At 42.1% G+C, this 21,678-nt stretch overlaps 1 protein-coding gene across 7 annotated transcripts in view; it reads left to right on the plus strand.

The window, feature by feature from the left end:
- TJP2 (tight junction protein 2) overlaps positions 1 to 11,627 on the plus strand; it is a 134,381-nt gene extending 122,754 nt beyond the window's left edge. For 6 of the 7 annotated variants that reach the window (XM_060102266.1, XM_060102268.1, XM_060102264.1 and 3 more), the window contains 6 exons: positions 3,255 to 3,355; positions 4,579 to 4,791; positions 5,961 to 6,071; positions 7,265 to 7,594; positions 9,564 to 9,649; positions 10,683 to 11,627. In XM_060102266.1, the coding sequence (XP_059958249.1) occupies positions 3,255 to 3,355; positions 4,579 to 4,791; positions 5,961 to 6,071; positions 7,265 to 7,594; positions 9,564 to 9,649; positions 10,683 to 10,848 (1,007 nt within the window). In that variant the 3' untranslated portion in view covers positions 10,849 to 11,627. The remainder of the gene's footprint in view (positions 1 to 3,254; positions 3,356 to 4,578; positions 4,792 to 5,960; positions 6,072 to 7,264; positions 7,595 to 9,563; positions 9,650 to 10,682) is intronic. The other variant, XM_060102267.1, reaches the window with a different exon arrangement.
- The last annotated feature ends 10,051 nt before the right edge of the window (positions 11,628 to 21,678 follow it).

The raw sequence follows: 21,678 nt of genomic DNA on the forward strand, positions 1-21,678 counted from the left end.
TTTGTATAATTCAGTCCTGAGATTTTGGAAATGCTAAACAAATGCTATTTATTAGTGATACTATTTTATGCTTTTTAAAAATCTTGATAAACGTTACATATTGTAAAAGAAATTTTCTATGCCATAATATAGTGTTTGAGAAAGCCTAGGGAGAGGAGTGAATCATGTACTAGTCAAAAGTACCCAAACCACAGGAGGCAGTTCTTGGTTTCCCAAGGACATGTAGGGACTCTGAGGGCCACAGGATGCAGATGGAAGTTGCCATACTCCCTGGCCGGGCACTTCAGTTGATGCTTGTCCATTTAGAGAGGGTCCCTGCCACATGAATAGCTTTACTGAAATTTAATTTATATACACTATAATTCGCCCACTTAAACTGTACAATTTAGTAGTTTTTAGTGTATTCAGAGATGTACAGGCCTCAGCACCATCAATTTTAGAACTTTTCCATCACCCAGAAGAGAAACTTCATACCCATTACAGTCACTCCCAATTTCTCCCCACCCCTCCAGCCTCACATGTCAACCTTTTGCTGTTGCTCTCGGTGCTCCCCAACCTCCTTGGGTAGAGAAGGAGAAGAAGCACGGAGCGCGCTTGTGTGGGGGCTGGGAAGGGATGCCCACAGAATCCCAGGACTCCCAGCCGAGAGGGAGGCTGAGTGAAGCTCCTTTCAGTATTTCACTTTCTGGCATTCTATCCAAGGGAACATGGGTCTAGTCCAGAGGCTGGGAACAACAGGAATTAACCAGTATTGCTTATAGTCAAAGAATCTGAAAAAGTTAAGGAGCAGAAGCCAATAGTAAACCAAAGGAACTTGATTTCAAGTGAAAGGAAGCATCATAGCTGTGCACTCACCTGTTAGAGGTCAAGTGCATGAGTTGGATGTTACCAACTTAGTTGGAAATTACATTTTTATGGGGCTTAGGAAATTAGTTACTGTAAAGTTCTTTTTTTTTTTTCATACACTTGACTCAATGTGGTTTCAGTAAGAGGTTTCTGACTTTTTTCATTTTATCAGGGGGCATGAACATATTTTCTGCATTTCACAAATGCCCCTTTTACCTTTAGGTTTTCCTCATGATAAATACAAACTGTACTCATCTCAGGCAGCTCCAACATAAAGCTTTAAAAGGCAGCTGAATGTTCTGTATATACTTAGTGCAAATCACTCATTTTGTCTATAGGGTGCCCGATCTCACTTCTGTTACCAAGAGGACAATAATCTTTTTAAAATACCATGATAAGGATACAGAAATCCAAGGAATCAAGGTTAATTTTCCTTGAGTTGTCCAAGGTATCAGTTTATTCTAATGCTGTAAATAATTAATAACCAAGGAAACTGTAAGCTCATTCAGGATTTTCCAAGGTCAGTGTTAGGACTCTTTAAATGAAAGAATGCTATACGTTACTAGGAAGAAAACCTGAAGCATAATTGCTTACAAAATTTGCTTACTGGTTCTTTTTGGCTCTTTACAAAGAATTATGCAGACTTCAGGATAGGTGGGACAGGCTGCCGAACAACTTTTATCAACAAGTTCCAATTTTCTTTTGGGTGCCACATAGTGCAATACCCCTTAATAACAGGCCATGGTGATATAGTTTTTTAAAATCCTACTTTACCTTCAGTTTGTTCATTTTAGGCCCCCCCCCCTTTTTTTTTTTTTGTGGTACGCGGGCCTCTCACTGTTGTGGCCTCTCCCGTTGCGGAACACAGGCTCCAGGCGTGCAGGCTCAGCGGCCATGGCTCACGGGCCCAGCCGCTCCGCGGCATGTGGGACCTTCCCGGACCGGGGCACAAACCCGTGTCCCCTGCATCAGCAGGAGGGACTCTCAACCACTGCGCCACCAGGGGAGCGCTAGGCCCAATTTTGATTATCTGGTTTATCCCCATTAGGTCCATGAATTCATATTGCTGAAGAACGATCACATGTGTTTTACTTGGTTGGTATTTTATACCGGTGCTCTAAATTCATGTTTGTCGTGCAGTGGCCAAGACCATAGACTCTAAAAGCAAACTTCTGAGTTTGCATCCAGGCTTTTCCACTGCCTTGGTGCGAGGCCTTGGGCTAGTTACTTTCACTACTGTGCTTCATTTTCTCACCTGTAAAACAAGGATAATAGCAATACCTACCTTGTGAGGTTTGTTTAAGCATGAAATGAGCTAATCCATGTAAGGTATTTGGAAAACTGCTTGGTCAATCATAGTAAGTGCCATTACATAAGATATACTTTGTTCTGAATAGAAAATGTATGTTCCATAAAGACACACCTGTAGAGTTTGGTTAATCTATGTCTATATTCTAAAATGTTTAATCCTATCAAAATGATATTCATTTAAATGTTACCTTTAGTTTTTTATTGGAGATAACATGTACCTTGGTATATGTTTTTCTCACTTATAATGTTCCTGTCTATGTATTGATCTTTAAAATACAGCACATTTATATTTGGTTCAGATGTGTTATCTTTGCCCCTGAAAACACACTGTTTAAAAACATATTTGGGAGTTTCCTGGTAGTCTAGTGGTTCGTATTTGGCGCTTTCACTGCCGTGGCCTGGCTTCAGTCCCTGGTTGGGGAACTGAGATCCCTAAAGCCATATGGCACGGCCAAAATAAAAACAACAAAATTTTTAAAGGTCACTTTTCTGAAAAATAGACATTCTTTAAAGAAATTAATCCATTTTTAGCTTTATAACATCCACCTGTAATGTAAACTCCAACAGCCAGGTGGTAATAGTTTTTTTTAAAATATAGCTTTATTTTATTTATTTTTATTTTTGGCTGTGTTGTGTCCTCATTGCTGTGCACGGGCTTTCTCTAGTTGCGGCACACGGGGGCTACTCTTCGTTGCGGTACGCGGGCTTCTCATTGCGGTGGCTTCTCTTGTTGCGGAGCACGGGCTCTAGGTGCACGGGCTCAGCAGTTGTGGCTCGCAGGCTCAGTAGTTGTGGTGCAAGGGCTTAGCTGCACCGCGGCATGTGGTATCTTCCTGGACCAGGGCTCAAACCCGTGTCCCCCTGCATTGGCAGGAGGATTCTTAACCACTGCGCCACCAGGGAAGCCCGAAGATGGTAATAGTTTTAATTACATTCGACTAAAGGGATTTAGTGTTCAAATATTTGTAAACACTTTCTCTTTCATCTGCCAAAGTGTTAACTTAAATATGAAAGTTAGGATAAATTATGTCCAATGGGATTTCTAATAAAAATTTCTCTGGAAATTGAGGCACACCTTTTGGTTTGCATTTCTATAGCTACAATCAACCTAAATTCAGCCAATGATAGCTGGTTTGGCAGCCTGAAGGACACGATTCAGCATCAGCAAGGAGAAGCAGTTTGGGTCTCCGAAGGAAAGGTATGTGGCACAGATACTCTGCTATGAGGTGAGAGTCCGCGTTCTGAGTTTTTTCTCCAGAGGGTAGTGAATGTAGTAAAACCATGCCCATTTCAAGTGATCCCAACATGTGCATCAGTAGTTCAAAAATTTATAAATTCTCTGAAAAAGTAATAAAATGAAGGGACCTTTACAAGAAAAGCAGAATGGGATATATGCAGCCCTACATTCACTTCCCTTTTGCTTTTAACGTAGTAACTAGTGTTTTGTTCCAAGCACACTAATCAGAGCTTACAAGACCTTGTGTTTAGCTCCACAGCTTATTATGAAGGACTTGGGAAACCCAGAGTGGAGAGGTGAGGTTGAGCTATGTGGAGAACATGGTTAAAAATTAATAGAAAGAAGAAAAGCTAATGGAGTTTGAATCATTGGCTTAGAAAGAAGTTTGGCACAGAATGTGTCCTAGGGATTTGAGTAGGTGATGGGAGAGCATTGGGTACTTGTATAGGCGCCTAACCTTGGCTCGCGTCTCATCTGTGGAGGCAGTTTACACGCAGCCCTACTTCAGGGAGGAAACAAAGAAACTATAGAATTCCCTGTGGTTCTAGGAGCCTTTGGTGCTGGTATTCTGTGGTCCAGCTGAATTGAGGTAGTTTGTGAGACGTTAGAGGTACGATTTTTGTTGCGGAAGTGCCTCCATTACCAATTAGATGGTTGAGCCTAGTCTTGCCCTTCAGGAACTGCGTGTTTAGTCAGAGTATCTAGTAGCATCTACTGAGTGCTTATACCCACTATGGCTTTGTGCTAGCCTCTGTGGTGAGAACAAGTTGAACAGGACATAGCTTCTGCCCTCAAGGATTTGAGAATCTCATGGATGAGCGGAGAGGTGTGCAGCTCAAGGCAGCATGCACTATTGCTAGGAGACAAATACAACAGAGACAGCTGGAGGAGAGCCAAATTCTGGAAGAAAAGTGCAACAGTCTGAGGAAGCCTGGCTCAGTAGTGGTATATAGGATGGATGGTGGCAAGGAGAGATAGGGCGGAGGGTTTCTAATCTGAGTTTCTGCACAAAAAATTAACAGAGTAATTTAAAGCCAAGTGATTCCAGGAAGATAAAGGTGACTTCCCTTTCTAGAACAAGTCAAGGTTTCAGTCACTTGGCTGTGCCCTTGGGAGTTTTCTTGAGTCCTCACTCCCAGGGGCCATGTCAGATCCCACTGACCCTCCAAAACAAATTCCTCTAGATGGAAGGGATGGATGATGACCCCGAAGACCGCATGTCCTACTTAACCGCCATGGGCGCGGACTATCTGAGTTGCGACAGCCGCCTCATCAGTGACTTTGAAGACACCGACGGCGAAGGAGGTGCCTACACTGACAATGAGCTGGATGAGCCAGCTGAGGAGCTACTGGTGTCTTCCATCACCCGCTCCTCGGAGCCGGTGCAGCACGAGGAGGTGAGGCGAGGAGGCCATGGGCTGCCCAGCCCTGGGCAGGAAAAGGAGGTTCTGGCGTTTCACCTGAATTCCTCTGGCCAGCTGTTTATTCAGGGTGCTGTGGCAGGTATTCCTAAGAGTTGGAGCGGATGATGTCTAGGGAGCCTCTCATTCCAAGCCAGTGCCTGTATGATTGTGGATGTGGTCCATGGGGGAGTGGGACAGGAACTAAGCTCTGGGAGAGGTTGAGTGACCAGCACTCATCCCACAGATGCTGTCGGGCATGACGTCATGATATCGGGCCCGCTGTCCAAATTACAAGTGGGACATTATTTTTAAATACAGTATTGTTATATTTACTTGTAACCTTTGATTAGGTCTCTCTCTGTACTCTTAGGTATCCGTGCTTTTTCTTCTCCACCCTACCTTTAACCTTTCTAATCTTGCAAAAACTCCTGTTTCCCCATCAGTTTCCTTCTCTCTTGTATTTCAATTTTTTTAATTGAGCTCGCTGATTAATTATATGTCTGATCTCATGTACTATGCATCCACTGACCAGCGAATAGACAGCTTCTGTGATCCTAGGAATCACATTGCCAGCACTAAGGATCAGAGCGGTTATTAATTATACCTCAGAGAACATTGGGATAATTACCTTTGTAGACAAGATGCTCCATGTATGTGGATAATTATTACTGTGGACTTCTCTTTAGCAGTTTAGCTCATTTCAATGAATGATTTTATTCTTTACGAAGTATAAGTACCAAAAATACAAGTTGAAAGGAGGAACAACTCACCATGACAAATTAGTATATACTGCTGGACAAGTTGTAAAGAATACATTAACTCATGAATGTCTGCAGATACAGCTGAGCTAATGCTTTAAAATGTTAACAGCTGTTAGTGATAAAAGAGATTTTAGACTTTAGGAAGACCTTTTGTTTTCGTACTTTAAAGGGAGAGATGCAGCTAGTTTTGGAAAAATGTATCTTAAGCACTTGCTAATGGGAGAATATGCCTGGTATCTGCCTTTTCAGTAAAGAAGCACTGGGTCAGTAGCTCAACTTATGCAAGTTATGAACCTTAACGTCTGAATTCCCACAAGTTCGAAGAACTCCAGCAAAGCAGACCAGTGCTCTCTTCTTTCTGCTGGGATGTTCTTGTTATGAATGAACCTTTATGTCTTGTAGAGCATAAGGAAACCTAGCCCAGAGCCAGGAGCTCAGATGAGGAGGGCTGCTAGCAGAGATCAACTTAGGGACAATAGCCCGCCCCCGGCATTCAAGCCAGAGCCGCCCCAGGTACGTGGCTGGGAAGCCCAGGATGGGAAGGAGAAGGAAGCACGTGCCCCCGGAACTCCTCGCATAGCCAGGGAGAAGCACACACAATAATATGGCATTGGATTATGTTTTTGACTCACCAGGTTCTCTATTAGAGCCTATCTTTTGGCCTTTTGGGTGAAACCAAAAATTAGGAAAAGGTGAAAAAGTAGAATGGAAAGGCAGTTTTAGAAGAACGTATAACTTTAGTACTATTAGTGTTTGTTTCCTTTTGTTTTATTTGTTTATTTATGTAGAAAGAATAAAAGTTTGATAAATACTGCATGCCCAGAATCACCTGTCTTAGAATCTGTTTTTCTTCTTCTGTCCAATTAAATTTTTCTGCCCACAATCTGATTTAGATACACCTGAAAAATCCTTCCTGGTGACTTGCTAAAGAAAACAATCACCACCATTGTTGACAATGCGTCTCATTATGGGGACCATTTAATTTATTTTTTAAATAAATCATTGTCCAGAACAGAATCAATGTGAGGACACGTGGGCGTATGTCCTACGACGGTTTACCCCTCTCTGAATCAAAGCTATGACTATAGGCTTTTCCTTATAACCCAATAAAATTTCTCTCTTTAACTCAATACTTCAGATAAGAGGAAAGTAATAATTGATTGAGCTTTCAGAAGTAATTGGTGACCTCCTAAAATAGATCAGTGAAAATTGACAAGCAGGCCTAGGATGGAAGTGTGAAGAAAAAGTGGCCATCGGCATGATATGCTCCCTACCTGCTCCCCACCCCAGTCTCCTGCACCTCTGGCTGGACCTCCAGGCCAGGGCACGCACCCTCCGTGTGGTGTGAACTCGGGAGCCACTATTCCATCCTGAAGCCTGACTTGTTCTGAGGTTTTCTCCAAAATTCTGATCTCCTCTAGGACAAAGTGAGGTCTGATCCACCTCTAGCACTTGCGGGCCTCCTAGCACGTCCCCAGCACCCTCTTGCTTTCCTGAGCACTTAATTCTCTTCTGTAGGGAGTGAGGTAGGGCTCCGGATGCCAGATCAGTGGCCGTGTGCCTTGTTGTATTTGATTCCTTTTCGGAATGGAGTTTGTTGACCACCTTTGGAAACTGATCAGGAAATAGAGTGTATTAAATCACTAATAGAGATTTGAAAATAAACCGAAAGCTCACGGTTAAAACTATGTCATTGCTCTCTGCAGGCCAAAACCCAAAACAAAGAAGAATCCTTTGACTTCTCTAGATCCTATGAATACAAGTCAAACCCCTCAGCTGTTGCCGGTAATGAAATTCCCGGGACATCTACCAAAGGATGTCCACCTCCTATTGCAGCAAAACCCGCCTTTGGACGGCCTATACTGAAGCCGTCCACTCCCATCCCTCCCCCAGAGAGTGAGGAGGGGGGAGAAGGCAGTGAGGAGCAGGACAGCGCCCCCAAGTCTGTCCTGGGCAAAGTAAAAATATTTGAGAAGATGGATCACAGGGCGAGATTACAGAGAATGCAAGAGCTCCAAGAAGCGCAGAATGCAAGGGTAATTCTTTTTCAATCACTAGGTCATCTTAGCGTGTCATCAGTAAGAATTTTCAAGAAGTTTCATTGCAGTATAATGATTTGCAGTCCTTTTGCCCCTGCCACAAACATGAGAGGATGTTCACACGCGCGATACAAAGGCACATCCTGTATGTGTGTCATTTCCAGATGGCCAGCTATCAGCGCATCCCTTTTTCTTCCAGTCAAGAAAACCTAATGTTGTAGGCGAACAGTGTAAGCCCTTCATACTTCAGAACTTTTCATCAGGTTCTAGAATGGGGAAGTGTGACAAGAGAATCAGTGGCCTCTTTGAAATTGTTTTTTGTTAAAACAGTTTATAACTGAGTTTTAATTTGCTCCCAGATTTGCCATAGAAACTATGCACACCTTGGGTGCTAAAATTGAAAGGCCCGTAGATTGTCCTTTTTGATACTGTTTGAATTTTTGTGCCATGTGCACAAAAGCCTTTCAGAAGCCAGAGAAGAATTTAAGTATATTCTGCCCAGTGGTTATGGGAGTTTTTTTCATTTAAGTTTGTCACAACAGTGGCAGTGCTTCTGAGCCTTTTTCCGGTTTTCTTTTTTGTGTTTTTGGTGGCGGGGGCGGGAGAAGGAAGGATTTATTACTCACTGTAAGTAAGGAGAATACTGGGGATTTTCTCCCAAAGTAGCGTCTCCCAAACTGCAAAACTGGGGAGGTTTTAAACTAACGGTACGTGCATATTCATCAGGGGGCTTGAGCAGAGAATTCAGCATAGAATTGGGGCAGAGCTTGACAGAGTCCAAGCTTTAGCTGATTGAAGTCAGGAGGGTCAACATCATCATTCCATCCTCCACCTGGCTGGGGACCTTAGTTCCTGGTGTCAAGACTTACTGAAGCTCTTTTTTTTTTTTTTTTAACATCTTTATTGGAGTATAATTGCTTTACGATGGTGTGTTGGTTTCTGCTGTATGACAAAGTGAATCAGCTATACATATACATACATCCCCGTATCTCCTCCCTCTTGCATCTCCCTCCCACCCCCCCATCCCACCCCTCGAGGTGGTCACAAAGCACTGAGCAAAGCTCAGGTTATTTTATTTTTTTATTTTTTTGCAGTACGCGGGCCTCTCACCATTGTGGCCTCTCCCGTTGCGGAGCACAGGCTCCGGACATGCAGGCTCAGCAGCCATGGCTCACGGGCCCAGCCGCTCCACGGCATGTGGGATCTTCCCAGAGCCACGGGGAAGCCCCAGCTCAGGTTCTTTATGTCTCATCTCAGAAAGAATTCAGTGAGAGATAAAGTGATAGATAAGAAGTGGATTTATTTAGAGGTACACATTCCATAGACAGGACACTGTTCGTCTCAACAGGCAAGAGTGGCCCTGGGAGAAACACACTCCACAGAGTGTGGGCCATCTCAGAAGGCAAGAGACCTCTTTTTTCTTTCCTTTCTTTTATTTTTTGGTGGTAAAGTATACATAAAACTTACCATTTTAACCATTTGTAAGTGTTCAGGGGCATTCAGTATATTCACATTGCTGTGAACTACCTCCACCATTCATCTCCAGAACTTTGTCATTCTCCCCAGCTGAAGCTCTGTATATGTCAGTATTAATGACCCCCATCACCTCCTTCCCCAGTCCCTTAACCACCATTCTACTGTCCATCTCCATGAATTTGACAACTTAGGAGCCTCATATAAGTGGAATCATACAGTATTTGTCTCTATGTGACTGGCTTATTTCACATAGCATGGTGTCCTGAACGTTCAACCATATTGTAGCATGCGGCAGAATTTCATTAGTTTTAAACATTTTTCCTATTTGACATATACCACTAGGCATCATGTACAACCCTAGAAACTAGAAATTTGCTTCTATTTTCCTCTTCTCCTTGAAATTGGATTGGAAAATGGAACCAGCAGAAAATGAGCAAGCTGACTGTCTAGTCATTCATCCCTTCCCTCTTTTTTTTCTTTATCACCACAGATTGAAATTGCTCAGAAGCATCCTGATATCTATGCAGTTCCAATTAAAACACATAAGCCGGAGCCTGGCCCACCCCAGTACACAAGGTAAGAGCTGCTCGGAAGGTATAGGTCTAAAAAGGGGCTTGTCTAGGACTTGGATGCCTAAGAAAGAATTTTTTTCACCTACATTTCAAAGTAACAAGAAGATTTTTTTTTTTTTCCTGGTCAACTGTTTGCTTATTCAGTCAAATTAATTGTAAAGATCATAGAGTCAAAATTTTATGGTAGTGTTGATTATGTGCTAAAACTGACACAGTGTAATCATTGACATTCCAAGTCAGTCCCATTAGACCCATTGGAGCACAGATGTGTTAAATTATGTTAGGATAGCACATGAGCAAAATTCCTGGGGCTTAGATGCCAATTGTTTCATTGCCAGTATTTTCTAGCTCTTAGCCAAGCTCCTTAATTCCTTTGCGTCACCTAGCAAAGTCAGGCCACTTGTTCTGAGCTGTGGTCTGAAGGGAAGGTGACATCAATCGACCTGTGTTGGTAAGATGCTTTCTGTTTAAAGTGCTACATAAGCACTAGTAATTATCACAGTGTCTTCCTGTTGAGGTTTTATGCTGGATCATTTCCTGCTTCTGAGAATAGGAAACAAAAGAAAAAAATCACATTTTCTTGCAGCCATTCTGACTGGAAACTAGAGTCTAGTTTTAACGCAACAGAAAACTAGAGGCACATTTCTTCTTTGCCAGTTGAACTGTGGCACAGCCTACCAGGTGGCCCCTGGCAACAGAGGGGATTTGGTATAATTGACTGAAACTGGCAAAGAGCTTGCTCTGCTTGTGAGCTTTTAGCCAGTGAGCTTAAGAAGGCACCCACATCCGGCTGAAGAGTTCTTAGGTCAGGGAGCACGTGGCTGGCTTCCCCACTCGGTGCTCAAGTGGGCATTGGCCTTGTTATTCCCGTCCTCACTCCTACCACTCTGGGAACCTGGAGCCGGGCCAGGAGGGCCCTGGCTTGTCAGCGGAGTGCGACTCAGGTGAGCCAGCCATCCTGGGCAGTTGACCACTGCATGCATCACGGGCGGGGAGGCCCGAGCTTTCGGCTTCATGTAACCCTCTCACTTTGTTAGTTCCAGGCCCCCTGAGCCGCAGAAAGGTCCTGCCAGACTTTATCAGGATCCCAGAGGAAGTTATGGCAGTGACGCCGAGGAGGAAGAATACCGACAGCAGCTGTCGGAACACTCAAAACGCGGTTATTACGGCCAGCATTCCCAATACCGGGACACGGAATTATAGATGCCCGAGGATTAGCTCTTGTGTGCCCCGCTGCCGCCCCCTCAGAGCAGCACTCCCACCAGCCGTGGGCGGATGGTTCTTTGCAGTTTTGATGCACTGTGGAGATGTAGGGGCACTTCCTGGGGAGCCCAGGGGCCTGAGTCTGGGGAGCTTATGGCTTTTGGCTCAGAATTAAGAGAAACACTACCATCTGATACTGTTACCTGCTTCAGTGGACCAAAATCTGTATTAATTCTGTTTGCATATTTTTAACATCTATATTAAGAAATAACTATTTTTCCTCATTAATAGCTGCCTTCCAGGACCGTTTCAGTGAGAGACAGAATGTGAAAAAAATAAATAAAAATACTGTGTGACTCAAACTGAATTCAAAGAAGTAGTTTATTACAACTCTGTAAGTGCCTTTGATGAGAAGTGTCTTAAATTTTCTTCTTTTGAAGCTTTATGCAAAGCCATAATGGACTAAAACATTTTGACTAAATTTTTATACCAGTTTAAGAGCTATGGTTTTCTCTGCACTGTGTCATCTTTTCAAGACATTTGTCTTTGTAATATTTTCCATAAATTCTGACTGTATGTATAATAGCTATACTTGGTAGTTTAGCTACCAGTGCTAAATAGCTTGAAGACCAAGAAGTTGGTATGGAAGTATTTTGTCTGTCTGTTTAAAACTATGTGTTCCACGAAAGCAGATACTTGAGAAAAACACATTCCCAAAATTGTGTGTATTGACTGCAGTCAGTTTTATAATTTAATAAAAAGGAGGACATTGTAATCAAGGTGCTTTGTGGTGGATTTCTACACTACTTCCTACTTTTAAGGGCAGCTTTTATTTCAGTTACTGATCATAAAAGTGAGGACATGCTCATCGCTGAACATTGGAAAATTAGAGACATATGAAAAAGAAAATAAAAGTTACTTATAGCCCCATCCTTCAGATAATTTTGGTGCATTTCCTCCAATTATATATTTGTGGATGTCCATGTGTGTAATAGCTGGGTGTACACTGTGCAGTTCTCTTTCCTGCTTTTTCTGTTTGAACGTTTCAGGTAGGTAAAACTCACGCAACATCATTGCTAATAACTGCAGAATAATAATATATGCTGTGACCACTGCTGCGTAAGTAGATAGTTCTGCTAGTGTTGGCCATTTGAATTATTTCCTATTTTTTGCTTCTTTTTACATGAGATGCACCTTTTTGTATATAATCCATGTTTGTATATCAATGATCGGCATTCCAGTCCTCTTCTTCAGGTAGGTACTCAGAAATGGAATTACTGAGTAAAAGCAGAGGAACATTTTTGAGACTCTTGATGTTTACTGCCAGATTGCTTCCTAGAAAAGTTGCATCAGTTTATACTCCTGCATTCACTCTTAAAGGCTAAAATATATTTAGAATTTTTTAAAAACAGCCTAGGAATTTAGGTTTGTGTGAATCAAAAGTACCCTGAATTTAGGAAAGGAGAAGAGTCTTGGTTCCATTAAGGGCTTTTTGTAATATAAATTCACACAAAGATGATAAGTGTGTGTTTAGCAGAGTTGGTAGTTCAGCTTATTCATAACTGAGTTACATTATAAATTTATCCTTGGTTGTATCTGTCAATTTGGTGCTGTAATTTATATACCATTCAGTGCATTACCTTGAATTGAGCAGGCTTCAAGGCACTGACTCAGATCTGCATATTTCATAAATAAAAGCCACCTTTTGTGGATGGAAGAAAAAAACAGGTTAAATATATGATGGTTTAGTTTGCTTGTGTTCTTTAAATACAGGAATGCGCCCTTTTGCAAACTCAAGGAAGGGAGGAGAGGAGGCTTTTGATCAGGAGCTGGGCTGTCATCTGGCTGGAGCACTTCTTTGTGATGCGTTAGGTGGTGCAGGCAGGAAGGAAGGACCTCTGTTCCCTAGGATGTCCCAGTGGTGCCCAGTGGACCACCAGTGTCTGCCCCACACCTTTTTAGTTCATTTTCAGCTTTGTCCTAGGGAGGATTTAAGGCTGCCTACAATATATGTGTAGTATAAGGAAGAAAAAAATGGTGCTAGGCAAATGAGGAAAGGGAAGAATATCAGAATAGGAAGGACAAACATGAGTGAGCATAGTGTCCACTCTACATGGAGGAAGTGGGGGAGTTGTCCCAGAATTCTCTCGCCTCCCCCATTCTTTTTATTCTGTGGGGTCTCATTTTGCCTCTTGCAATCATGACCACTTACTTGCAAGGAGGATCTTGGAGGTCCATTTCTTACTGTGTTTTTCTTTGTAGGGCAGTAGCATGATTCTGAGGGCCATTCAGTAAATGTTCTGGAGAAAGCACCTAAAACTGCGGTGTAGAAGCATCACTCTGACTTCTGACCTAATTCAGAGAGCAGTTCTAGAGCATTCAAGGCCATTCCCTCTCAAATAGCAGCATGACATGCATGAAGCCCCAAGGAAAATGCGTTATCCATCTTTCTGCAAAATCCATTGTACTCAGAGTGGGTGGTGGGTGTTTAAAACACAGGGCAGATCATGCCGCAGAGTGCAAACCTCACATGAATTTGTAGGATAAAACGGGGGACTTTTGTAAAGTTTTGTACCCTCAGCAGGTCTCTTTGGGGCACCTTCTACCCTCCAACCTGAGACTTCCCGAGTCTGCATGGTAGTCCCGCTTCATGAGCAGCGTGTTCAGCCTCTGCTGGTTAGAGAAGTGCAGCATAACTTATCCATCCCTGACTTTACTGCTTCTGTCAACCGTGCTTTTGTCTGGTGAAGGAAACAGCAGTAGTTGCGGGGTGGAGGCTGGGGGAGATGGTAATTTGGGTAGCAGACCCCAAGATCAGGTTTTGAGTTCAAGTAGTTGGTTTGGGAAATACAAGGAAACTCTACAATGGGAGACCAGAACTTAATCCCCCCAAGAAATGCTGGTCAATGGTATGAAACACGTGCCTCAGAGTTTTCCCACCCAAGTTGGAGGCAGGGGCTGGGCTGTTTGTTCACCAGCTGGCTTCAGACTTTGACTGAGGGCTGCTTAGTGCAAGTATGCTTGCTTTTTTTTTTTTTTTTTTTAAACATCTTTATGAGAGTATAATTGCTTTACAATGGTGTGTTAGTTTCTGCTTTATAACAAAGTGAATCAGTTATACATACACATATATCCCCATATCTCTTCCCTGTTGCGTCTCCCTCCCTGTGCTATGCGGCTGCTTCCCACTAGCTATCTATTTTATGTTTGGTAGTGTATATATATATGTCCATGCCACTCTCTCACTTTGTCCCAGCTTACCCTTCCCCCTCCCCGTGTCCTCAAGTCTGTTCTCTAGAAGGTCTGCGTCTTTATTCCTGTCCTGCCCCTAGATTCTTCATAACCATATTTATTCTTTAGATTCCATATATATGTGTTAGCATACGGTATTTGTTTTTCTCTTTCTGACTTACTACACTCTGTATGACAGACTTCAGGTCCATCCACCTCATTACAAATAACAATTTCGTTTCTTTTTATGGCTGAGTAATATTCCATTGTATATGTGCCACATCTTCTTTATCCATTCATCTGTCGATGGACACTTAGGTTGCTTCCATGCCCTGGCTATTGTAAATATTGATGAGGGAGAGGGTGTCCTGACCCTCCTCCCTCTCCTTACCCCTCCCCCCGCTTCAGGCAAAGAAATGCGGAGAAATGCAGAGGCAGGCGGTTGACAGGCTGGAGCATGCAGCGGTACAAATCCTGAGGAGCCCTGACTGCTTGTAACGTGATGATGATTGGGCTATGAATCTACTGAGCCCTCCAAGGCGAGGGATTTTTTCTGTCTAGTGTCTTAGAATGGGCTCGGAGAACATGAGAAGAACAAGGGAACTATCCGCTAGGGAGAGTGGAGGGGGAGAGCCTACGTACCTGTATTAGTCAGGGTTCTCCAGAGAAACACAACCAGCAGGATGTGTGTGTTCAAATAGAGATTTATTTTAAGGAATTGGCTTATACCACTAGGGAGGCTTGGTAAATCCTAGATCGGCAGACTAGAGGCCCAGGGAAGACTTGTAGTCTGAGTGCAAAGGTGATGGCCTACTGGCAGAATTCCTTCTTGCTCAGGGAAGATCAATTGTTCTATATTCAGGCCTTTAACTGACTGGATGAGGCCTGCCCACATTACGAAAGACAGTCTGCTTTACTCAAAATCCACTGATTTGAATGTTAATCTCATCGCCCAAACACACTCACAGAAACATCCGGAATAACCTTTGACCAAATCTGGCCACCATAGCTCAGCCAAGTAGACACAAAATTAATCATCTCAGTATCCTTACAGGCTACCCCTGCAGCTGTACTTCTTGTCCAGTGTTAAAGCATGAGTGAATGAATGAACAAATGAATGAATGACTGAATGGACCAAAAGAAGGAAAATTACATATATTTACACATCTTTATAGATTTTATATGGTATTTATATAATCACATATGCATATATTATATATGTACTTGTATTTTGTTTTAAATAAAGAAGAGTTAATTTAATTTTAATGAGTAGAAAAGCCCTAAAAATTAAGAGAAAATGGAATTCCCTGGCGGTCCAGTAGTTAGGACTCAGCACTTTCACTGCCATGGCCTGGGTGTAATCCCTGGCTGGGGAACTAAGATCCTGCAAGTTGTGTGGCGCAGCCAAAACAAAACAAAACAAAAAAAATTATGAGAAACAAAATGAATAAAAAGGATTCAAATAATAATCTGCTTGCCAATGCAGGGGACATGGGTTCTAGCCCTGGTCCGGGAAGATCCCACATGCCGCAGAGCAACTAAGCCCGTGCGCCACAGCTACTGAGCCTGCGCTCCAGAGCCCACGAGCCACAACTACTGAGCCCGCGCACCTAGAGCCCGTGCTCAACAAGAGAAGCCACTGCAATGAGAAGCCTGCGCACCACAACAAAGAGTAGCTCCTGCTCACTGCAACTAGAGAAAGCCCGTGCACAGCAACGAAGACCCAACTCAGCCAAAAATAAGTAAATAAATAAATTAGTTTTAAAAATTAAATAATAAGTAGTGAAATGAGATTTAAAGTAAAAGGCTCAATGGCAATTAAGATATATGTGAGTAAATAGGGAGATAAATACAACCCATTGCCATCCTACCTTGTATTTTACTTTTTTACTTTTTAAATTTTTTTATTATTATTTTTTGGCCATGTCACGTGGCATGTGGGATCTTAGCTCCCCAATCAGGGGTGGAACCCATGCCCCCTGCCATGGAAGTGCATAGTCTTAACCACTGGACTGCCAGGGAAGGCCCCCTGCCTTTTATTTAAATCATGCCTATATGTACATAGGTATAAAATTGGCACAATCTACATTCCCCAAACTAGTGGTTGCAATGGCAATATAGTATTTTGGTATTTATTTTGTGCAGTAAAAAGTGAGATGTGGTTTCATTGCTTCTACATTGTCCTCAGATGCTATTCCAACTCAGAGAGGGCCAGAGGGCCTCTGTCCTTCTGAGCTTAAGTCTCTCCAGGAAGGATGGTTGGGGAAAAGATATTGACTGATATAAATCATCCTGGGAGAGATGCATTGAGTTAATGAGAGTAGATCTGTCTCTGAGGACAAGAGAAGAGAGGAGTAGAAAGAATGAGGGGGGGCTGGAGCTGGACTAGAAACTTCCCAAACCCCCTTTCTCCTCCTTCCCAAATCCCCCACTGAATGCTCTCTTTGCTTTCCACAACCCGCTCCTCCCCCCCTCCACCCCCACCATTCTAAAATAAGTTCACTGCAGACTACTGTAAGTATAGATGGACCAAAGGATCTGTGAGAAACAAATGGTGAATACACATAAACCTCATTAGAAGCCCAGGAAGAGGGAATTATAGCAAGATACTTTGGAAGGGTTTGAAAGAGCGGAGGGATGGATTCTGAATCTTTGCAAATGAATGTACCTTTGAGCCAAAATGTAAATGACTCAAACTTCAGGCATTTTAAAATATCAAAATGATGTTTTATACCAATAAATAAGGTGGCATTTTATTACTCAAAAGTAGTATGATGGCCAGGATATAAAGTCAATAATCCAGTCCCTTCCCCAAATCAAATGTTAGTTCCCCCCAGAGCTGGTTCCCTCATTATCCCTATCCTGCTGAGGCAGCCCATAGAGGTTCTGAACTCAGATTCTGGAATCAAAATGGTTGTATGTTTAAACCCCGGTTTTGTCAGGTATTAGCTTAGAACCTTGGGCAAGTTACTTAACTATCTTAAGGCTCAGTTTTTGCATTTACAGAATAGGGATAGAAAATTATAACACTGTGTCGTGGGTTTTATGTGGCACTTTAATCAAATGATCTGCATAAAATGTTTGTAATAGTAGCTGACACAAAATAAATGCTCAATAAAAGTAGCTAGTGATATAATTCTCAGTGGTTTTCCCATATCAATTTAGAAATCTGAGTGGTGTCTGATTTTCCTACTCTTCATCCAAATGATGACCTACTTTATTCTACGTAAGAACTATTTTTAATTTGCCTCTCTGTCCCTTTTCCCACAGCCACTACCCTAGTTCAGCTGGTTGTAAATTCTCTAATCCTCCACTAGCCAACAGGCATAATCATCTTTCTAACATAGATCTGAGAATGTCTCCCTGCTGCTTAAAAAAGCAGTGATGACCTCTCCTTGCCTAGAACGAAGTTTACTTCTTTCATTTTTTTATTGAGATATAGTTGGCATACAACATTGCATGAGTTTATGGTGTATAACTTGTTGGTTCGATACACTTACATATTGCAATATAATTACCACCTGGGTGTTAGCTAACACCTCTATCATATTATATAATTATAATTTCTTTTTTGAGGTGAGAACAATTAAGATCTAGTCTCTTAGCAACAAAGTTTAATCGTTAATCATGGCATTCAGGTTTTCCTACTATTTGTCCCTGTCGAGTCTGTTCTTCACCCTTCTCTGTATCTATGTTCTTTGCCTTGTGACTTTACAGTTCCTTCCTCTAAAGACTCAGAATGTATTTCCCCACCCCTTGGCTTTGGAGTGACCATATGACTTGCTGTCCTGCACCTCTGCCATCCTGTGCCAGGGAACTCCTCAGACTACCTGCTGTGTCCCAGGCAGGGTGAGAGGGATATGGAGCAGAAACATTCTAACTGAGCCCAGCTTAGATCAGCAGATATATGAGAAATATTACACAAGTTTTGTGTTTATCCACTGAGTTTGGGGTAGTTTGCTTTGTAACAAATCCTTTTTCAGGTAACTTTCTCCTGCAAAGTCATGCATGTTCCAACTTCATAGGAGGATTGTCCTCACTGCATTTCTTGAATTCTCTGCTGTTTCTTCTGCTGGGAATACCTTTCCCTTTTCTTCACTGTTTTTCAAAATCCTAGGCATTTTTCCAGGATTTTTCCAATCAGCTAATATATCCCGTTCTCTGGCAGGCCTTCTCTGATACCCCCAATCCAATTTAACACTGACTCCTTCAATAAGTTTCCATAGCCCTTCATCTATATTCTCTGATATTCTAGTTATCAATGTACAGAACTGCTCACCACTCACTTCTCAACTCCCTTAAAAGGAGTGTGTGTGTGTGTGTTTGTATGTGTGTGTCTGTTATTCATCTATGTATACTCTTCAGTGTCTTGCATATATTCCAGAAATGTTGTTGGAAAATGGAATGAATGAATGAAGGGAGAAATAAATGCAGTGTCTGTGTTTTGTCACAAAAGCATGTCAGTGACATAAGATTTTCTATCATTGTGCCCAGTTTAAACTTCAACACTGATAGCTCTAATTTAAACGGGAGAACTTTAGTAAAACAAGTAGAGGAAAACTATTAAGAACTTAGTTTGGCTAGCAAAAGGCAGGCTAATATCGAAGTATAGTTTTCAAAAGGATAAAATGATTCTCACGCAAATATAAAATGAATCCTTATCAAAGATTTTTTTCAGCCCATTACTTAATGAGGGAACCAATAAGATATAAAGACTGGTTTAAAGAACATCTGAGGAACTAGTTATAGATAAGCAATTAATTAAGCAATATTAGAATAAGAATTCAGAGTTAAATAAAAACTGGTTAATATCCTACAGGATAAGAAATGATAACCTTTGTCTTTGTCTTTTCCACCAGGCAGAAATTATTTGCATCTCTACCGGACAAAAATCTACACGTTAGCGTGTAATTTGACTCTGTCTGGGAACTTCGATCAATAGTTTTAGCCCTCATCAGTCACTGTGTGAATTATTATGCTTCATAGTCACACAAAAATATTTTGTAGATCCTTAGAAAGATTAGTTCTCTAAATTTGGATTATAGCAGGAATTACAGTAAGCTAAGTCAATGAAAAATATTTATCGAGTGTCTCTGTGTGCAGATAAACACAGGCACTGTGTACTGAATATGAACTATTCTCTGCCTCTCAGAGGTCTACATTGCAAATTACTTTATTTGCCTGAGAAATGCCTAAATTGATAATCTGATCTGTTCTTTGCAACAGCCCTGCATAGTAAGAATGGCAGGTGTGGCTATGCCAGTTTTATGAGTAATCTATAACTTAGTTGTATAACTTGTTCAGAATCCTTCAGCTGATGAAAAACATGTATAGTTTGGGTCCAAAACAAAGTTTTCTGCTTGTGAATCCAGTCTTCCAGTCTTTCTTTCTAGAGTCCCCTTCTATAGGATCTCTCAAAATAGTTTGTTGATCATGTTGTATTGTTTTCTATTTACAATTAAAATTTAAAAAGTACTTTGACGCCGATTCTGCAAATTGCCAGAACCTATGGAACTAATCTAGTTCATAAACATGTTTTGTTTGGTCTGCACAGGGTGGGTGATGAAATTTTTTTTTTTAATTTAAAAATCAGCAGATTTTACGTACCAGTCCAGATTGGGGGCTTTCCTTTTAAAAATGGTAGATGTGGTAGTTCTGGGCGCACATCTTTGCATGGCAACCATAGGCTGGTGCTGGGTGTTTGCTGCCCCATGTAGAACCCACCCAGGCTCATTTACTAATATGACCTTCATGACAGGTGAGGGCATTGAGTCTGCAACCCTCCCTTACCTCTTCCCTGCATCCCTTCCCCACCATGGATGCTGAGTGTGCAGCATCCACGCAACTGCAAGGGATGCCCAGTTCTGAGCGTGCAGAAGGAACTCTGCTGCTCCCTGGCATGGTTTGTAACTTACTCTACAAGACGGGCCGGAAATTTCACCTGGTTCTAGGGAGAACTCATGAGTATAGCTCTTCAGGTCCTGTTCTCTGTGTCTACTACAGTTGAAATGTGTTGGAATAAGAAATAGAGATTTGGGAGAAGGTGACAAATATATTTTTGTTGCTTAGAAAATTAGCTCCCAGAGCTCTGCTGAATAAGGACCAAATGGGATTTCAGAGGGATGGCTGTCCACCTTTGTTAGCAGGATGATTGCAGAGGTCACATTTGTGGAGCTGGTCCGGGGAAATGCATTCTGAAAACTTCTCTATAGAAATAGAATGTAGTCCGGGGCATTACAGGTGATTAGATAATGGTTTTAGGCCCAGCTGCTGGACTTGTCCCTGGACCTGTATTCCTCTTCAGGCCTAGATGAATTAACATTTCCTAAAGTAGTCAATACTTATCTATTAATAGATATGGATGTAACAGAGGGGAATGGGAACCAGCTCTCCAGTCTTGTGCATTTCTACTAACTGGACGGAACGATGGTAACGTTCTTTCTGTGGGATGGGGAACGGAGGCAGTGCCTTCTCCCTGTTTGTCACTTTCTTATCTGCTGCAGAGATGATTGAGCTGAAAGAGGAAAAGGGTCCTGTGAGAGAGAACCTGAGAGGCTGGAGTGGAGCTAGTCCCATCCATCCTCAGTTCAGAGCAAGGACTTGTGTCTCAGCTGATCTGGCTGCAGTACCTCACTGGGCCTGGGACCTGGGGTAAGTTGCCTGAGCCTCAGCCTCCTCATGTACAAAATAAGGGTTGAGGTAGTTCCTTCTACAAAGTGTGGTGGTGAGAATTAAATGAGGAGTCTACCTAAGTGACTGGCCCAGGGTAGGCAGTACAAGAATATTAGCCCAAACCTACCACCAATGTATGTCAACTTCCTTTCTTTTTTGACAAAGCCTAGGGAGTAGAATTCCTCTGAAGGCAATGAATTCACAAAGCGCAGCGATTGAGGATGTTGGCCCCTGAGCGGACTACCTGTGTTTGAATCCCTCTCTGAAAGCTATTGATTAGTTTTATAACCTCTTTGTTACAGCCTGTTTCCTCATCTGTAAACTAAGCATAAAAATTGCACCTATCTCAAGAGGTTGATTGTGAGGGTTACATGCTATAATACATGTAATTTCTTAGCACAGGGCCTGGCACATGGTAGGTGCTCAACAGATGTAAGCCTTAAAAAACAAAAGCAAAGAAACCTAGATGCAAAAGTTCTTCTTTTAAACTGAGGTAAAATTCACATAATATGAAATTAACCATTTACTATTTTAAAGTGTACAATTCAGTGGCATTTAGTACATTCACAGTGTTGGGCAAGCATCACTCCTATCTAGTTCCAAGGCATTTTCATCACCCCAGAAGGAAACCCTGTACCATTAAGCAGTTACTTCCCATACATCCTGCCTCCAAGCCCCTGGCAAACATGAGTCTGCTTTCTGTCTCTATAGAGTTAGCTATTCTGGATGTTTCATATAAACGGAATCATGCAATATGTGACCTTTTGTTTCTGCCTTCCTTCACTTAGCATAATATTTTGGAGGCTCGTATGTGAATGGAAATTGACTGAGGGCCCATGCCTCTTCATTGTGATTCATGCAAGTCTGTTCCCAAACCTAAAGTTTTACAGCTTATACAAATCAAATAAGACTTTTGAAGCCTAGCCA

This window comes from Mesoplodon densirostris, chromosome 6 (assembly GCF_025265405.1).
Source record: "Mesoplodon densirostris isolate mMesDen1 chromosome 6, mMesDen1 primary haplotype, whole genome shotgun sequence".
NCBI lineage: Eukaryota > Metazoa > Chordata > Mammalia > Artiodactyla > Ziphiidae > Mesoplodon > Mesoplodon densirostris.